This window comes from Camelus bactrianus, chromosome 3, assembly GCF_048773025.1.
Source record: "Camelus bactrianus isolate YW-2024 breed Bactrian camel chromosome 3, ASM4877302v1, whole genome shotgun sequence".
NCBI lineage: Eukaryota > Metazoa > Chordata > Mammalia > Artiodactyla > Camelidae > Camelus > Camelus bactrianus.
This window is the reverse complement of record NC_133541.1, coordinates 62,632,293-62,651,437: the sequence shown is the minus strand read 5'-3', so window position 1 is coordinate 62,651,437 and position 19,145 is coordinate 62,632,293. Positions and strand designations below refer to the sequence as shown.

The following is a 19,145-nucleotide window of genomic DNA, read 5'->3' as shown; positions in this document are numbered from 1 at the left end:
TAGATAGTGATTGCTCTGATGGAGTCACCATTCTAGATGTCATTAAGATTCACGACTCGTTGGAGGAGGTCCAAATTTCAACAGTAGCAGAAGTCTGGAAGAAGTTGATTCTACCCCTCGCAGATGACTTTGAAGGGTTCAAGACTTCAAGGAAGTTACTACAGATGTGGTGGAAGTAGCAAGAGCAGTAGTATTAGAAGTGGAGCCTGAAGATGTGACTGAATCGCTGCAATCTCAGCGTAAAACTTTAGTGGATGCGAAGTCACTTCTTATGGATAAGCAAAGAAAAGCAGTTTATTGAGATAGATTCTACTCCTGGTGAAGATGCTAAGAAGACTGTGGAAATGACAATAAAAGGACTTAGAATATTATATAAACTTAATTGATAAAGCAGCAGCAGGGTGTGAAAGGATTGACTTCAATTTTGGAAAAGTTCTACTATTGGTAAAATGCTATTAAACAACACTGCATACTATAGAGAAATCACTTATGAAAGGAAGAGTCAGTTGATGTGGCAAATTTCATCGTTGTCTTATTCTAAGAAATCCCCACAGCCATCCCAACCTGCAACAACCACCATCCTGATGAGTTAGCAGCCATTAACACTGAGACAAGACCCACCATTAGGAAAAAGATTATGGCTTGCTGAAAGCTCAGATGACAGCTAGCATTTTTCAACAATAAAGGATTTTTAATTAAGCTATGTACATTGTCTGTTTAGACACAATGCTGTTGCACACTTAACAGACTACGGTATAGAGTAAATAAAACTTTGATACACACTGGGAAACCAAAAAATTCATGTGACTGTCTTTACTGCGATATTTCCTTTACTGAATCTGAAGTATCTCTGAGGTCTGATTGTATCTCCAACCATTGATAGCCAAACTTAAATCTTAATGTCTATTTCAAAGTTCTGTCAGAATTTTTAATTTATGATCTTCCCTTAAAATCTACATCTTATCCAACCCTCTCCACAGCACTAAACTGTAGAGTAGCAAGTTTCTTATGCCAGGAACAAGGAAGTCACTTTTGACACCCTCTTCTGCTTTATCCTCCACCCTAAATCATCCTCAAATCCTGCCATTTTAACTCTTAAATATTTTCTGGGCCCACCTACTTGTTTTTAATCTACACCGTTAGCTGCCTAGTCCAAGACATTATCACCTCTTGCCTTGCTCCACAAAATGGACACTTTACTGGTTGCATCCAGTGTCTTCTAATCCATTCTCCACAGTTCAGTCTAATGATCTTTTATAAATGCATAATATCTTTCAATTGCTTCTTTCTACTTTTAAAAGAAAAGTTACAACATGCAGCATGACCCATAAGGCCTAGAATGATCTACTCCCTGCCTACCTTATGTTTTATCATCACACCCAGCTCACCACATTCTAGAAACACTGGTCTTCTTTCAGTTCCTCTGACAGCCTGTGCTTTTCCTTACTTTAGGGCCATTTTACCATTTATTCATGCTATTTTACCAGTCTCAAGGAATTCTTCCCCACTTCATCTAGTCTGCTAGTTTCTCCTTCAATTTCAGAACTCAGCCTAGATATCACTTTCCCAGAAAAGCCTTTCTCGACTACCCAGACTTAGTGAACACTCACCTTTCTCCAAGAATATCAACTCTGAAAATTTCCTGTAACTGTGATTTAGTCATTACTTAGTTGTTTAATATCACTCTCAAGAGCTAGAAATGAACACCTGGTAGGTGAGGACCACCTCTTGGTATACAGAATAAGGTTAAGAACAGTGATGTCTGATACTCAGCTGTCTCCTCTTCCATCTCTTCCATACCTGATCACTCCTAGCTTGTGTCCTCCCCTCTCCAGCATACCTATACACACAGACTCACATATAGAGCCTAGGAAATCTTATTCATGCTATCACAGATCAGAGAGAGCAGAAGCATCATAGAGAAATGGTAAAGGCGAAAGTTACCAGGTTTTCACTGATAAGCAAAGACAATGGTTCAAAGAGGTAATAATTGTCAAACAAGACATTGAAGCATCCCTGAAAATTTTCAGGAATGTCCCCAAGGGTATTAGCTTTCTGATAGCCACAAAGAATAAGAACAAAGGTTTTGTTTCATTTTGTTTTAGTTATTAAAGAAAATGATAATCCAACTGGATATTAGGGATAGCCATATATGACAAACCCACAGCTAACATCATACTCATACTCCATCAAAGGTGGAAAGCTGGAAGTATTTCCTCTAAGATTAGGAACATGACAAGGAGGCCCTCTCTTCACCACTTTTATTCAACATAGCTATGTTAAGTCTTAGCCAGAGCAATCAAAGAAAAAGAAATAAAAAGAATACAAGTTGGAAAGGAAGAAGTAAAACTGTCACTGTTTGCAGGTGACATGACACACAAAAAAAACCCTAAATAAGTCACCAGAGAACCACTAGAGCTCATCAATGCATTTGGTAAAGTTGCAGGATACAAAACTAATATACAGAAATCTGTTGCATTTCTATACACTAAAAACAAAGTATTAGAAAGAGAAATTAAGGAAACAATCCCATTTACTGTCACATCAAAAAAAATAAGAAGAAGAAGAAAACACCTAGGAATAAACCTACCTAAGGAGGCAAAAGACCTGTAATCCAAAAACTTTAAGACAATGATGAAAGACACTGAAGACAATACAAACAGATAAAAAGATATACTGTGCTCCTAGACTGGAAGAATCAATATTGTTAAAATAACCATATTACCCAAGGCAATATACAGATTCAGTGCAATCCCTATCAAAATACCAATGGCATTTTTCATAGAACTAGAACAATGTTAAAATTTATATAGAAACACAAAAAACCTCAAATAGCCAAAACAATCTTGATAAGGGAGAACAGTCATGCTCCCTGACTACAGACTATACTCCAAAGCTACAGTATGGGACTAGCACAAAAACAGACACTTAGATCAATGGCACAGAGAGCCCAGAAATAAACCCACACACTTATGGTCAGTTAATCTACGACAAATGAGGCAAGAATATAAATGGAGAAAAGACAGCCTCTTCCAATAAGCTAGGAAAACTGGATAGTTACATGTAAAAGAATCAAATTAGAACATTCTCTAACACTATACACAAAAATAAATTCAAAATGGATTAAAGACCTAAATGTAAGACCAGATACTATAAACACCCAGAGGAAAACATAGGCTGAAAATTCTTTAACATAAATTGCAGCAGTTTTTTTTTAATCTATCTCCTGAAGTAAAGGAAATAAAAGCAAAAATAAACAAATGGGACCTAATTAAATTTAAAAGCTTTAGTACAGCAAAGGAAACCATCAACAAAACAAAAAGACAACCTACTGAATGGGAGAAAATAATTGCAAATGGTATGACTGATAAGGGATTAACATCCAACATACATAATCAGCTCATACATCTCAACATCAAAAAAACCCAAACTCAATTAAAAAATGGGCAGAAGAACTGACTACACATTTCTCCAAAGAGAAAATGCAGATGGCCAATAGGCACAAGAAAAGATGCTCCACATTGCTAACCATCAGGAAAATGCAAATTAAAACCACAATGTGATATTACCTCACACTTGTCAGAATGGCTATCATCAAAAAGAGCAGAAATAACAAATGTTGGCGAGGATGTGGAGAAACGGGAACCCTTGTACACTGTTGGTGGAAATGTAAATTAGTGCAGCCACGGTGAAAAACAGTATGGAGGTTTAGCAAAAAACTAAAGATATAACTACTATATGATCTGCAATTCCACTTCTGGGTATATATCCAAAACACCCAAAAACCAGTTTGAAAAGATACATGCACCCCAATATTCATAGCAGCATTATTTACAATTGCCAATATATGGAAGCAACCTAAGAGTCCATCAACAGATGAACAGATAAAGACAATATGGTGTATATATCTACAATGGAATACTACTCGGCCATTAAAAAGAATGAAATTTTGCCATTTGCTGCAACATGAATGGACTTGGAGATTATTAAGCTAAGTGAAGTAAGTCAGACAGAGAACGATAAATAACATATGATATCACTTAAATGTAGAATCTAAAAAACTACAACTAGTGAATCTAACAAAAAAAAGTAGACTCACAGATACAGAGAACAAACTAGTGGTTACTGTTGAGAGGGAGCAATACAGGGACTGAAGGAGTGGGAGGTACAAACTAATGGGTATAAGATAGGTTCAAGGGTATACTGTACAACGTGGGGAATATAGTCAATATTTTATAATAACTGTAAATGGAAAGTAACCTTTAAAAATTGTATAAAAATTTTTAAATAGATGAAGGACCTGAATAGTTATTTCTCAAAAGAAGACATACAAATAGTCTACAGCTATATGAAAAGATACAAATCATCACTAATCATCAGGGAAACGCAAATCAAAAGCACAATGAGACAGCACCTCACACCAGTCAGAATGGGTATTATTAAAAAGATAAGAGATGACAAGTATTGGAAAGGATGTGGAGAAAAAAGTTTGAGAAAGGAGAAATCTGAGAAAATTTTTCTCACTGAAATTCAGCCAAAATTAATTGAATTCAATTAGCCAAGGTTTCTGGGCTTTAGGAGAAAAAAATACAAATTACTGAACACTACACCTTTGTACAGGTCTTATTAGGAAGAAGAGGAAAAACAAGAAAAACTGAATTTAAAGAAAAAGATTCTTGGGGGGAGGGTATAGCTCAAGTGGTAGAGTGCATGCTTAGCATGCATGAGGTCCTGGGTTCAATCCCAGTACCGCCTCTAAAAATAAATAAATCTAATTACCTCTCCCCAAATAAAATAATTAAATAATAAATAAATAAAACATTTTTTTAAAAAAGAAAGAGAAAGATTCTTTGGGAAAACAAATGTTGAAGGACATAAAATAATTCTTGAGAAGTGTAGCAGAGAAGAAATTATGAGCATTCATTTAATTTGAGTACTAGTTTTAATATGATGAGGTGACACTTGCTGAGTGTTACTGCATGTGTGCATGCACAGTACATAACATTTACAAAGCTGCCATCAATCCTCAGAGTGATCCTGCCCAGCAGATATTAGCTCTCTCTTACAGATAAGGAAACTGAGGTTAGGAAAGACTGAGTCTACCAAAACCACACATTTAAAAGACGAGCTTAAACCCAGTTCTTTCCAGTTCCAAATCCCAGGCATTTTTTTTTTTTTTTTTTTTGTCAGTATCATACTGGTTCTCACTTGAAAGGAAAACAAGTTAAAACTGAAATGACATGGACATACAATTTCTTTACAATTATGGTTTTGCTTGATGGGTACAGACAAGAGGATTTAAATTGTGTAAGAAACATAATTTTAAATATATCTGATCAAAACCTGTAACATTAAAATAAATAATACAAATGAAGCCTATGACAAAAATTAGGTATAAGAGGAATCCGTAGGAGAGCTACTTAAGTGTCAGGCTTCAATGGACTGAAATACTTTAATTTATGTAAATTTAAAGGTTGAAACACCCTCAGTGCTTCTTTTCCTTGTGTAGCATGTTCTAGGTACAGTACCAAGTCCCTTCCAGTCCTCCAAGAGGATTGTGTCTCTTTTACAAGTGTAAACACCACTTCAAAAGGATTAAGTGTTTTACCTGGTAGTCCTCAGGACTGAATGCTGTCAATGACACTGTTCTAAATTCTGCCATAACCCTCCCCAGGAGTCCTTGTGCACGGATGACCAATAACCTGACTTCTCCATCCTCCTCCAGCACAGTGACGTGTGGAACACTGTTTGCAGGCAGCGTCATTGTGTCCTCAGGCTGGGGAGGCAGGTCTGTGGAGAACTGGAGCAAGCCTGGCCGATACAAAGAGAAGAGAGCATTCTTGCCCCCATTATCCATGGAAGAATTTCCTACTCACTTGAAACAATCCTGCACAATTATTTTGATCACCGGGATAAAATTCTAAGGGCTCTCATTTAGAAAAGACCCCAGTGAAGATTTGATTAACATGCATTTGACATGGAATATGTTAGTAAGTTTTCAGGATGTTAAAAATTAAAATGATAATTTTTCTTGTCTCTGTCCAAAGAAAGCTTTTTAAAATGGAAGCATCAATAAAAAGAAAATGGATGACATTTAAAAATACATATTGTTAAACATTTACTCATATCTGAGTCTCCAGAATTCATTCTTTTTTAAAAATATTTTATGTATTTATCATCATATTATTTAATTGTTTTTTATTTTGATGGGGGTGGGGGAGGTAATCAGGTTTATTTATTGTTTAACACCCAGGACCTCATATATGCTAAGCATGTGCTCTACCATTTGAGCTATGTCCTCCCCCGATTCTTAAACTAGAAGCAGAATAAAATTAACACCACCCTGAAGGACTTGGCAACACATATTGTAAAAATTTAACTATGCAAATCACATCTGAAGAACCTCTCAAGTTTCCTACACAGAGCTTTTACTGGGTGTTCTTGCTTCATTCCTACAAAAGAATTATTACTTTTCAATGCAGAAAACAGTCTCGACTTACTAGGACAGACATCTGTGATAGTTCCCCAATTAAGAAAATTATCACTTTCCAGCATAAGATAAAAAAGAAATTAATATAAATAGACAGTGATAACTCTACTTCTTGAAGTTTAATAAAACATAAATTACAAAGTACTTCACTTAGGTGTTAACATATCATAGAAGGATAATTTTTAAAATTAAAAAAAAATGATAGCCATGAATAACAATACTTTTTCATTTAAAACAACCCTGCTTATACTTTTCAAAATATATTATTAAACTTTAGAAATGGATCTTTACATTTTTTTCATAAACATTCCCTCAACAAGGCAGCTTAGAAGTTCAAGAGCCGGGAAGTTAGAGGGTCTGAAGGAGTTTTACTTCGATCACTTGCAGAAAGTCCCTTAATTTCCTAAAAGGATCAAGTACACCCAGAGAAGGGAAGCTTATTCTTGCAAAAGGGCGTGGTTACCATATGGATGATCACTAGCTTTGACGGTGATATCTGTCGTTTCCTTCTCAGGATCTACGCTTGCACCACTGGTGGGAGTAGAACCTAGTTTCCCATCTCCGGGAATTGCAGAAATCAGTGTCACACGAAAATATTCATTAAGTTCAGGAACATCATCATCAAGAACATAAATATTCAGGACCTATAAATACAAAACCCAGAGGCATTAAGCAATGAGGCATGTGGAAATTGTTTACCACCTACCAGAAGAAAACAAAACAGACAATTATTTCTCATTGAGGTTAATATCTAACATGACAGATTTCTACACAAACTGAAACACTAAAACAGAGAGTGAGGGAGAAAGAGAGGTAGAGAGAGAGAGATCTGAGAAATTAATTCTTTAAATAATGGGTGCTGAGCAGTAATATTTTCTGTCTAAAAATACCCTGTTCATGTATAAATATAATAGCACATATGACATACCGATATATCAATACCATATCATATATTCTTTGTACCAAAGACAGTGGTATCAGCAACCTCAGGGTGCAGAGTTCCTATTTAAGGAACTGCAGGGTATCTGATAGGACGTGGCAGGATAGTAGCAAAGGACAGAACATCCATGTCTAGTTCCTACCTAAGGGAAGCCTGACACACTTAGCAGCGGCATTCTAGAAAACAGATTCACAATGGGCCCTAGAAGTCTGGCATAAACAGTCTGTAAAAAAAAATTATGAAAAGAAGAAGCAGTAACTCAGTCATGCTCTCCAAATTTAAGTCAAAATCGGAAGTGGAAAAACATCCTCCCTTCTTTTATTAATTGAACAAGCATGCTTTCACACCTACAACCTGCAAGGGTTAGAAATACCCAGTCTCAAAAAGGCTCACAGTCTTCCACGGAGAGAGACCTATGGGAAAACATTAAAATCAATGTAAAAATGTCATAATAGAGTGACATACAAAGTGGAGAAAGAAACAGTCAACCCTATCTGGTAAAGGTTTTACAGCAGACACGGTTGAAGCAAGTCTTAAGAGATTAGTTGCAGTTGTAACTAATAATGAGGAAGAACATTCGGAATAAAAGAAACCACAGCGTGAAAGAACAGGACATCTGAGCAACTGCACATAGACCACTAAGGCTGGAGTGGGAGAAGAGGCTGGACAGATAATCAGGAGTCAAGATCACAGGGACCTTTTATGCTATGATTTTTAAAATGAACTTCATTCCACAGGGAGTAGAGTAAAACTTGAAGAATCATAAGGAGACTCACAAAATGAGAATTCTGTTTTAGAATAAATAGAGCGGCAGAATGTAAACGGAGTGGACACAGGAAGAACAGATGCAAGGGGTTGAGGTAGGAGGTGACTGACCAGAAATAATGAGATTCTGAACTAATGCAGTGACAATGGAGATGAAGAAAGATGGATGGACTTGAGACTTGTTCTGAAGACAGAATACCCAGGCCTAATGACTCAACATAGGGAGTGAGGGACAGGATGGAATGATGTATGATTTCCCAGTTTCTCCCAGAAAGGAAGGTGACAATAGTCTGAAAACAAATTGTAACTGCAAATTCAATATCCAAAACACTAGTCATTGGACCTAAAAGCATTTGAAGAGCTTCTTTTCAATGAAGTTTTTCCAGAGATTTTGATTCAAATAGGCATAAGGTAGAATCTGAATTTGGTTTTAATGTTCATTTTAATCAAAATTTTAATTAGTGAAGTAATACATGGCACAGCGAATTCACTTTAATTGCTGAATTAAAGTGAACAATAATAAGCAGTCTGAAGATTTAAAGTGTCTTCCCCTAGAAAGTAAACTGACAAATGTTGCTATGAAAAGTAACACCAAAACATCAAGATGTACTTTAAAAATGAAGCAATTAATATTTGTAAAGCATTGAAAAATACCAAAGTAATGACTCTTTCAGTGAAATGAAGAATTTGAAACTGAAGACCCTATCAAGGCACAAATATATTTTACATGGTGATTCAGTACACAAGACAATATTTACCTTAACCATACTACATTCTGCTATTTTTTACTCTATTTTTAAAATCTTGATCATAACTCACTAAATTGATTTAATAACTAAGGGGCCATTTAAAAACACTTGAGAAACACATTTCCAGTGTAGGTTCCTGTGCTGCACCAACACATACACCACACACACACACTTTCCAGACTCTCTTACAGCTAGGTTTCTAGAAGTGATTTAAGTCTATTTAATTAAATGCACTCCCTGTATAAGTGGAAGGCAGAAGCAAAGTGGAGGCCACCTTACTGCTGTTTGTGTTATAAAGCAGTCACGGAGCACTGGCAGACATCTCTGTATCCAGCCCCTGGCTTAATAAGACTGAGAGGCTGGCACAGATCCAGCTGGCAACGTGTTATAATCCAACCCCAATATTCATGTCGTTGTTGCTTTAAAAGTCAATTATTCATGATGAAGAAAATTATTTTAAATAAATCTTGGGAGGAGTATACACAACTATTTTCCTGACCAAAATTTTATTAACTCATACCGCTTCCAAAATTTGTATGAATCCACTTTATAAAACAGTAGTTCCCAGTTATATTTTTATTTCACAGGTGGTACATTTTCCAAGAGAAATTTTTAAAAATCAACTCCATTTCCCAAACAGGAACATAAAAAAATTACCACACACTATCATTATTACTTGATAAAAGAAAGAGCACTTTAAATCCAAAAAAGAAGTGAAAAAGACAGCATCAGTATAAAATATAGTCCTTTAAATTAAATGCTTTCAGCCTTACAAAAACTCAGTAGTTGTCCTAATTGTCCTCATTTTACCAAACACCAGTAGAACATTTATCATGGCTCTATCTGCAGACTGCTATTAAGGAAATTTTGTTATAAATTAACTTGTTTCCTTCTTTCCCCAAACTATAGAGATTTGATCACACTACTTTAGCTTTAACTCTTTAAATCTTAAGAATATTTTAAATCTTCCCTCAGTTTTATCTTTTTCATCCAATTAACTAAATCCCTTAGAAATTTCTTCAAAGATTGTATTTGTAATCTTATGTTATTTTAGTATTTATCCCTGATGATCTATAAGCTATTTATATTTTAATAAAAATTATATTGACATGAATATTCCAACATGATAGACTAAAAGGATGTTTAAAAAAAATCTGATACAGGAGGAGGGCTCATCTCGATTTCACTTATAAGAACTATCATTTTTTTCCTGGAGCATCTATTCAGAAATCAACTATGGTTCCCAGAAAGTTTTTGATAAAACTAGTTATCACTTGTACTTTCAAAAGAAAGAAAAATTTCCAAATTTAAAAGTAAAATGAGATTACAGTTATAAGAATTTCTCTTGGCTGATTGGAAGAGTATCATTAAGAATTCTGCAGTTTCTCCTATCAGTAATAACAAAAAAGCCCGTAATGACAAATGTTCACGCTATACCATTTTTATTACATTGAGGTTAAAGAACAGATAAAACTATAACACACATTATTCAACATTCTTAATTTTGCATAAGTAAATACAAAAATATTTAATATGATATATACCTAATCGCCTAAAAATTTTAAATTGCTTAAAAAGCAAGAAGCTGCAAATGAATTACAGAATAAACAGACCAGGAAAAGCTTTCCAGGATGCTTTCAAAGAAACAAAGAAGATAAGGGTTTACCTCTGATCTCTGCCAAGGGAGGAATGTGATAGTTCCACTGGCATTAGCAAAATCATCAACGAGGTAATTAACGCCATCAGATTCGATCTGTGAGATGGTGTAAAAAACATGCACGTACCCCAGAGCTCCTCTGGTTCGCTCCACCACACATGAAATGGTGGATCCCTCCTCTGCAATCTGAAATTGAACATAAATTATGTATAAGTATGTACCGATTCAAATCCGTGATACTACTACAATGCTTTCATGAAATTCTTTTATCATAAACTTAATTCTATAACTTTTCTAACTCTCTAAGGAGACCTCTGTATTTCTCCAGATATATCTCTGACTGCTGAGAAGTATTTACAATCATTTGTTTTCCCACTCATTCCTTTAGAGGGATAAATAAAGCAAGAACAATAATAATTAACTATACATGGAATTCATTTATTGAAACGTCCTGTGTGTCAGGCACTGTGCTAGATATTAAGGTTACAAAAGATTTTTTAACAAGCATACTCCTTCCTCTGGATAAGTCAAAAGAGAAAAACAAACTCATGATTTTACGATGAGTTCAGCAGAGAAGTGAGAAGAAGAAAGTGCAACACGACATCAGGGAGAACTTTCTAGGCATGGACATAAGAAGTAATAGAGTGGATTTGGTGAAATCATTCCGAGGCTGGTATAAAGTGTCCAGTAGGAGAGCCTTGAGGAATTCCTGGTGGGGAAACAATAGTCAGGTAAAGGAGGGCACTGCTGTCATGCTTAATATCTTTTTGGTATTTGTCCTATATACGTAAGTATACATACATACTTGTGTGCATTCTTTCACGTGGAAAACATTTTTATCTACACTTTAAGATACTGTTTAAAAGTTATATGGAGCAAGAAGCTGGAAAATCTTTTAGAATAGGTCTTTACATTCTCAGTCTCTCAATTCAACTTTCCCTCTGATTTCAGATAACCCTCCTTTCATCACTTCACAATAACATACAAGCTGCCCTTCCTCTGATGCCCACTTCTACAAGCAAATGATTTTTTCAAGGTATATACATAGTTATTACCATATTTAAGAATCACTTATTGTGTAAAACTGTTATTATGTCCCTATTTTTATTTTTCTCTATCACCGACCAATTTTTTGACTTACTGTGTTTTCCATTATGCAATTTGGCATAATGTGGTGACTTTTAGGAGCCCCTCTTTCACATTACAGCAGAACTGACTGTTCTCAAGGTGGGGCCTGCCAACCCTAAGAGGCTGGAGAGAAGAGGGAGCAGCAAAGAGACACAGGTGCTCAATACAGCACCTAATTTAATTTCCACCTAGACATCTACATCAGCATTTTCATCATAGCCGTGGTGGGGTGAAAGGAGTATGGCTTTAAGATCAAATAGTCCTTAGCACCTTCACTCTATCACTTACCAAGCCTTCTCAGTCTCAGTCATCTCTTCTTCAAGTGAAGATCACAACATCTAATGGATTTTGGTGGAGATTAAATAAGTACTTTACATGATACCTACTAATACAGTAAGTGCTTTAAAAAAATTTAATTTCTTCCCCTTAAAATACAGACACACATACATGATAACCAAAAAATGCTACATAAAACACTCCCTCATCTTATCAAAAATTTATATGCTTGCATATTAAAAACACAAACTAATTCCCATGTATTTAGATTCCTATCACAATGGGGAAAAATCTGCTCTACTTTCCTACCCCAAATTTTAATCAGAATATTTTCCATGAGTTACATTATAAACCATTAATCCCAATATGTGAGTGTTCAACCTTTCCCTTTATGCAAGAGGCATAGCTTAAACAGATCCAAAGATACACTGAGGAATGTGATGTTTCCTTACAGCTGTTTACCAAGTCAACGACATTACCAGGCAGCATCTGGGGCTAAGCATTTTGCTTGCAGGAATCATATGAGGAGAAGTTATCTCACCACACTTTCATTTAGTAAAGCCTTCACTAAAATTATCACCTTCTAACTAGTTTCAGTTTTAAAAAGAAGTGGGAAAAAACTATCCATATCCAATACAAGTGTGTGCAGATACAGGCTATGTTATCAAAATTTCATAGAAAATTTAACAAATTATTAATTTATACAATAAAGTATATTCTACAAAGTTTTCACTAGGGAAGATGCTTCAAGTATCAAGGGTCCATAAAAAAAGTCACATAGGATGCTTGGAAAATCTGCCTTTCATACTTATCAACTTTGGACACAATGCCTGTGATTTGCTTTAAAAATTACTTCAGCCCAAAAAGAAGAAACAAGATTGGTGAAAGGCTGACAAACATTGAAGTTAGGCACATGGGTCACTGGGCTCCACTATTCTACTTATTTGTTTTGTGTACATATGATATTTTCCACTTTAAAAGATTTTTTAAAGGCAGCATTTTGCCTCCCATCCCATCCCAGTCAGAGGTACTGACTCAGAAATGGGGTCTTGATTCAGGAATGGTGTTCAGGAACATGCACTAGACATTTCTAACCAAGGCTGTCTACGCACAGCACTTAGAGAAACAGAAGACCAGAGGATGGAATTCGTAATGACCAGAAGATGATTAAGACAGAGAGAATAAATAATTAAAAGATGCTTTTCTACTATGAAAATATTTATGTAATTGACTTTAGAATCATAATACAATCAAAAGTTTAGGCCAGTGTATGAAGGAGCATAACATCAAGTAATAATCATCGGAACCATCCTCACTCAGTTTTGCACAACAAACAGCAGCACCCACAACTGTTTTCTCTTTTGAGTCAGGAATGTGAGGACCCCCTGATCATCAGAAAAGTAATTATAAGGTTAACAATTTCCCCAGGAAAAATAATGGATTATTCCAAGCCATGAACTGGCTTTCTCTACTGAGATAGAAGATTAAAGTCGAACAATTACATACCCAATTAATTTTTTATTTGGTTTCATGCTTGGGTGATGATCTGTGATATCAGATTAGATCAATATCGCTTATATCTAAAGGAATCTATTCACACAGCATATGGCAGGCACTTAAAAATAAACATTGCCCAAGTTAAATAATATTCTCATTTTTACAAATACCCTCTCAAAATATCTCTAGATTTATTCCTAAGCAATGAGTTTATAAAACATAATCTAAGTATTATTTGTGAAAGTAAAATAGTTAAGACTAGCAAATTCTATGAATTACTATGAAAAGCAATCTCACTACTTAATTATGTGATATACAAGGAGTAGACTATGTATTTCCGCATATTTTCATTATTTAAGATGTGATATGCCTTCATTTTAACCTTACTATTAACATCATACTAATCTATGAAAATGTAAAAGCGTAACATAACTCATAGAGAAGTCTTTAAAGAATCTCCATTGCCTTCTGTATTTTTGAAAGGATTAAAAAAAAGTTAACTTTTCAATGTCACTGCAACAACACAATGGAGAAGAATCTATAGAAGTGAAAGTGGTTTTATTTCTGAAAATGAATCAAATAATCATATATTTTAAACTCTGAAGATAATTCCAGGCATAAAGTAAACCACCAGTTCTCAAATATTTTAGTTTCAGGACTCCTAAACACTCATAAAAACTATGGAGAACCCCAAGGAGCTTTTGCTATGTTGGTGAAATCTGTTGATATTTCATTCATTTTATGAATGAAAATTGAAAAAAATTAAATATTGATACATTAACTCATTTTAAAACTGCAGTAATAAACTCATTACATGTTAACATAAGCAACGTATTTTATGAAAAATAATTGTATTTTCTAAAACAAAAAAATAGTGATGGGAGCATTGTTTACATTTTTGCATTCTCTTTAATGTTTAGCTTAACAGAAGACAGCTAGATTCTCCTATCACCTTTGTAATCAATTTGTCTGCTGCTTTGTTATTTTAAGTATATAAAGAATATCCAGCCTCACGCAGACATTTAACTAGAAAAGGAGGAGGACTATAGCCATCTTTTCAGATAGCTGTGGGTACTCTTCCTCAATATTATATCAAAATTTGACAAGTGGTAGTTTCTTAGGGTTTAGTTGCAATGTGAAATCATACTCTGGTCCACTTCACACTGTGAATCATTCTGTCACCCATGCATGATTTTGTAACAATATGCATTGATTATACGGACAGTATTGGTTCACTGAGTTATACAGATCTTCCAAATGCTGACACATATCATTACACTAAATAAATAAATAAATTACACTTGCTAACATCACTATCAATCTTACTTGAAAAGTCTTTAAATATTGGGAAACAGACAAGCTCACTTTGACAGGTAAAATGTACCCAAAATTCTAACTTTGTTTGAAAAAGCTCAATTTTTATCACTGGCAACAAATACTACTAGTTGTTTTCCTTGTAGTCACTGGCCCGCTTCGTTTCCATGAACATGTCTGCAGGGTACCCAAGTCCAAATAAACAAACTTCATTTCTCATTTTTTGAGTAAAAATGGTGTTCCATGAAAAAGCACCTAGTTCCCTCACAACTTAGTATCTGCACAAGCACTTTTCCTCATGATAACTACCATGTTTTGTTATCTTAGCAGAAGTGCTTTATTTGTGCTTCTCATTTCATGATATGGAATGTTAGAAAGACAGGTATTCAAGAGTCGAGATTTTATCAAACTAATGTTTTGTACTGCTTCATCACAGATACTCTGAAGTGAAATTTTCACCTTTTAAACTACGGGTGTGCTGTGATAAACAAAACAATGACAACTGGTACAGTTTGGTGCCACCACTTTGAATCGTACAAAGGCACCAGCAGCTAGCTGTTTTGGCAACCACTGCTTTTACAGTGCAAATGTCAATAAAAGGACAAAGACATCACAGTATTTTATAAAATTAGGTTTGACCTTTGTAGATCTACTGAAAGATCTCAGGAACCCCTTGGAGTTCTTGGGCTACACTTTGAGAATGACTTCACTAAGCAGTTAATAAATATTGATGATGGTCACCATGACACAACTATCTCTTATTATTCCTGTCTTCAAATCACACCAAAATGAAAGTAAAAGTTCTATACTTCTATTCTTGACACTTTCAGGAATGAAAATTCTGTAATCTTCCTGACAATTAAATTCCAATGTTTGATCTTCTAGACATAGTACTTTTCCCATATTAACCATCTCAAATTTACTCTTTCCAATATAAATGTATTTTATTTTTCTCTCATGTGGGCTTGGAGAATAGCCAACCATGTTTTCTTTCATCTTCCAGCAGTTCTACTAGTATTGGTACTGTGGCTTTCACAGGGAAGCTCTCTTCTGCAATCAAAGGCTTGACTGGCTCTGTTCTAATTCCAAGATTTCTGGAACAAAGTTGCATATCTAGGTGAAGCTAAATCAACACCAACACAATCTACCAACGGAATTTACGAGACAAGCCAGCACTGAACTTACTATAATGGCCCAAAAAGCCAGAGAAACACTTTGATACTATTCCTCATTTTTGGCAAGTTCTAAAACTTCATGTATTGTTCTGTTTTGTTTTCAGTTGGGTTGTTTATGCAGCTTAGCTGAATAACGTTTTTGTTATCTGAACTATGAGCCTTTTCATGTCTCAATATTAAAATACATTCACAAGCTCAGTAAAGATTTATTGAGTAACTTCTATGTTGCATTCTAGGTGCCAGAGATATAATAATGAGCAATAATAAAATCTTCTTATACTCAGAGCTCTTTCATCTTTGTGGTGGAAGGGATAGACAGTGTGTAAGTAGGCTTATAAATAACATAAGAAATTTAAGAGTGGGAACAATGCTACTAAAAATGTAAAAATAGGAGAAGGGATGGAGAGTGACCAGTTGGGAGAAGTAGGGGGATTACTTTAAACAAAAAGTCTTCACTGAGAAGATGTCTTTGGAGCTGAGACTTGAATGACTGATTCTGAAGATCTGGAATAAGAGAGGCTAAGAAGTGCTGACGGCCTGAGATTGGAACTGAAGGCAAATCTGCCTGAAACATACTGACCAAAGAGGAGAATTACACAGGAAGTCAGAGCCATAGGCAAGTGCCAGGTCATGAAGGGATAAGAAGGGAACCTTATTTTACATGGCACCAGAATGGGTTCTCACAACCTGAGAGAGAAGGAAGTCACCTGTCTCTTTAAGGGAAAAAAAGAGATGATAATATTAAAGATAGAGGGGGGAAAGACAGCAGGTTAGAAGTCACAGGACGTAAGTTCAAATTCCAGTTCTTCCCATTGTACCTTAGGAGCAAAAAAGGTTGAGTGGGGGGGCTGGAATTAGTATTTATTAAGCACTAGTAACTGCCACGCTTTGAAACAGGTATTTGATCCTATCCCATTTAATTCCACTAGGGTTAGTTATTTTCTTAGGTCTCCAAGCTGCCATTTCTAACCCTATGAAGTAGAAAGATTAAATATTAATATTAGTTGCAACTATATTATGAATTGTCAGAAAGGTGCATTAAAAATTTAACATGTAAAGTTCTTTGATGACTGAATAGCTGAAAGTACCATATAGATAAACATATTTCTTTTTTAAGTCATAGATTTGTATAATATTTTTCTTCCTTGTCTAAGATACTCTATTTCTGGTATAGAAAAAGAACACTATTTGAAGATCTCTTATGATTGTCACCAAAGAGCTAAAAGGCACAATAAGACACTTGAGAGAGCCAAGCACCCCAATACGAACAAAATGAGGCCTATGACCTAGGTATTTTTTTCAAGCTCTACCCGTTAACGTTTTTCTTAATCCCTTCAATTTGCTTCAATATACACACAGACCCCTCCAAACCTACAAGAATCAACCTGCAAAGGGAAAGCCTCTCTGGTTGCTTGGCATCCTTTCATGGACACTGAGCTCTTACTGTCACACACAACACCTGTGAAGTCGTTTCATGAGCTCTCACATTACTGAACAGGAAACCAAGATGATTACGAAAACTTGGAAAGAACTGATAAGGACAGTAAAACCACTTAATGAATTAAGCTGGCCAAGAAGGGTGATAAGAAAGGCATTTACACCCAACATGGAAGAATGTTGTAACTAACTACTTAAGGACGTTTCACATGTGGGGTAAAAAAATAACTCAAAAAGTCATATTTTAATAGAGTTTCAATTAAAATTATTCACAGAAGCTTTCAATATATATTCTTTCATTTCCTTATGCTGTTAGCCCAAAAGTAAATTACATATGGAATATAATTATGCATTCTGTGAAATGCATTAACTTTAAAGATAACTGCTAAAGTTTCATTTGCTAACTTGTTATTACTTCTCTCAGCTCATTCAGCTTCTGATTCAAACTGTGAACTTATAAGAGCAAAGACCTTACATTTGCAACCACTGGCTGTAGCATACTTCTGAGCCGAGAGTCAACACTCAAGCAACCTTACCAAATGAAAGAAATTCCACTCCCAAACAAATCCACCTACGATGAATATTTTAACTCTGAAATTCAGCAAGCTCACTACCTACCTCTGGTATGCAGGCTCCCGTGAAACCAAACAAGCCATTGGCATTGTCACTTTTTTGTATCACCAATCTTGCTGTAGTATTCTCTTCAGAAATGCGAGCTCCTCCTTGTACAGAGACTAGTTTAAGAATGAATAATTCTTCTCCTTCCTCTTCATTGTCATCTCTTGCAGAAATAATGAATGATTTGTTAGTTTCTCCCTGTCTGAACTCCAGATATCCAGAAACAGGGTGTAAATCACTCTTTGCCGGCATGGCATGAAGTTCGTAAATTTCTTCAAGGGTCAATTTCTGCTCATAGAACCTCACGTCTTGCATCAGACCTGTAAATCTGTCATTGCCATTCATTCCGGCCCCAATTCTCAGAGTTCCTGGACCTGAAATTAGAAATGAGTTTAAATGCTACAATATCCACAACTAGCTTGTACTAAACTACAACTGTGATTAAGAAAGTGACTTTATTGAAAGATTTTATTAGGTAAGTACAACTTTTACATAACTAGAACACAATCAAATAAAGGCTATTTTCTATTATGATGAAAACTGAATCAGTAATCACTGGGATTTAAGATATTTTGTACCAAAGGATATTTTGTCCATGTGTATGTATTGTGTATATGCGTGTATGTGTTCATATTTGGATAGACATTTCTTCCAGGAAATTTAAAAATTTCCCTCCACATCTACAGATGGAATAATTCAATTCACTCACAATTTTAAAACTTTAGTATTACTATTCTTTGAGAACTTCAAGTCTTGACCTGCTACAAATTCATCTTGAGTTACATAAAGTTGTGAGAAGCTTTTGTGGACCAAGTGTAAGTGTTTATCTAAACAACTACTGTAATACATGTAGGAAAAGAAGTATCCCTTCCCAGGAACGCTGTATGAGTCTTAAGGACTTTTTCATGATAATCACAACATGCAGCTCAAACATATTGCTCCATTACTATTATAATAACCCTTTTCAGGAATTCCCCAATTCTTATTTCTTTACTTTGTCCTTCTCCAATAACTCAGCTAAGATATTTATGTAAGATGGGTGTTTGGCAGTGATTTGGGATTGCTTCCATGCCTTCTACAGTGGTTTTTGACTGACTAT

General features: G+C 35.2%; 1 protein-coding gene across 1 annotated transcript in view; it reads right to left on the bottom strand.

Annotated features, from left to right (window-relative positions):
• ADGRV1 (adhesion G protein-coupled receptor V1) overlaps positions 1–19,145 on the bottom strand; it is a 471,474-nt gene that overhangs the window by 382,613 nt on the left and 69,716 nt on the right. Inside the window, exons 21-24 of the mRNA XM_074360351.1 lie at positions 18,047–18,420; positions 10,611–10,787; positions 6,954–7,134; positions 5,609–5,811 (exon numbers count right to left, since the gene is read on the bottom strand). Of these exons, the coding sequence (XP_074216452.1) occupies positions 5,609–5,811; positions 6,954–7,134; positions 10,611–10,787; positions 18,047–18,420 (935 nt within the window). The remainder of the gene's footprint in view (positions 1–5,608; positions 5,812–6,953; positions 7,135–10,610; positions 10,788–18,046; positions 18,421–19,145) is intronic.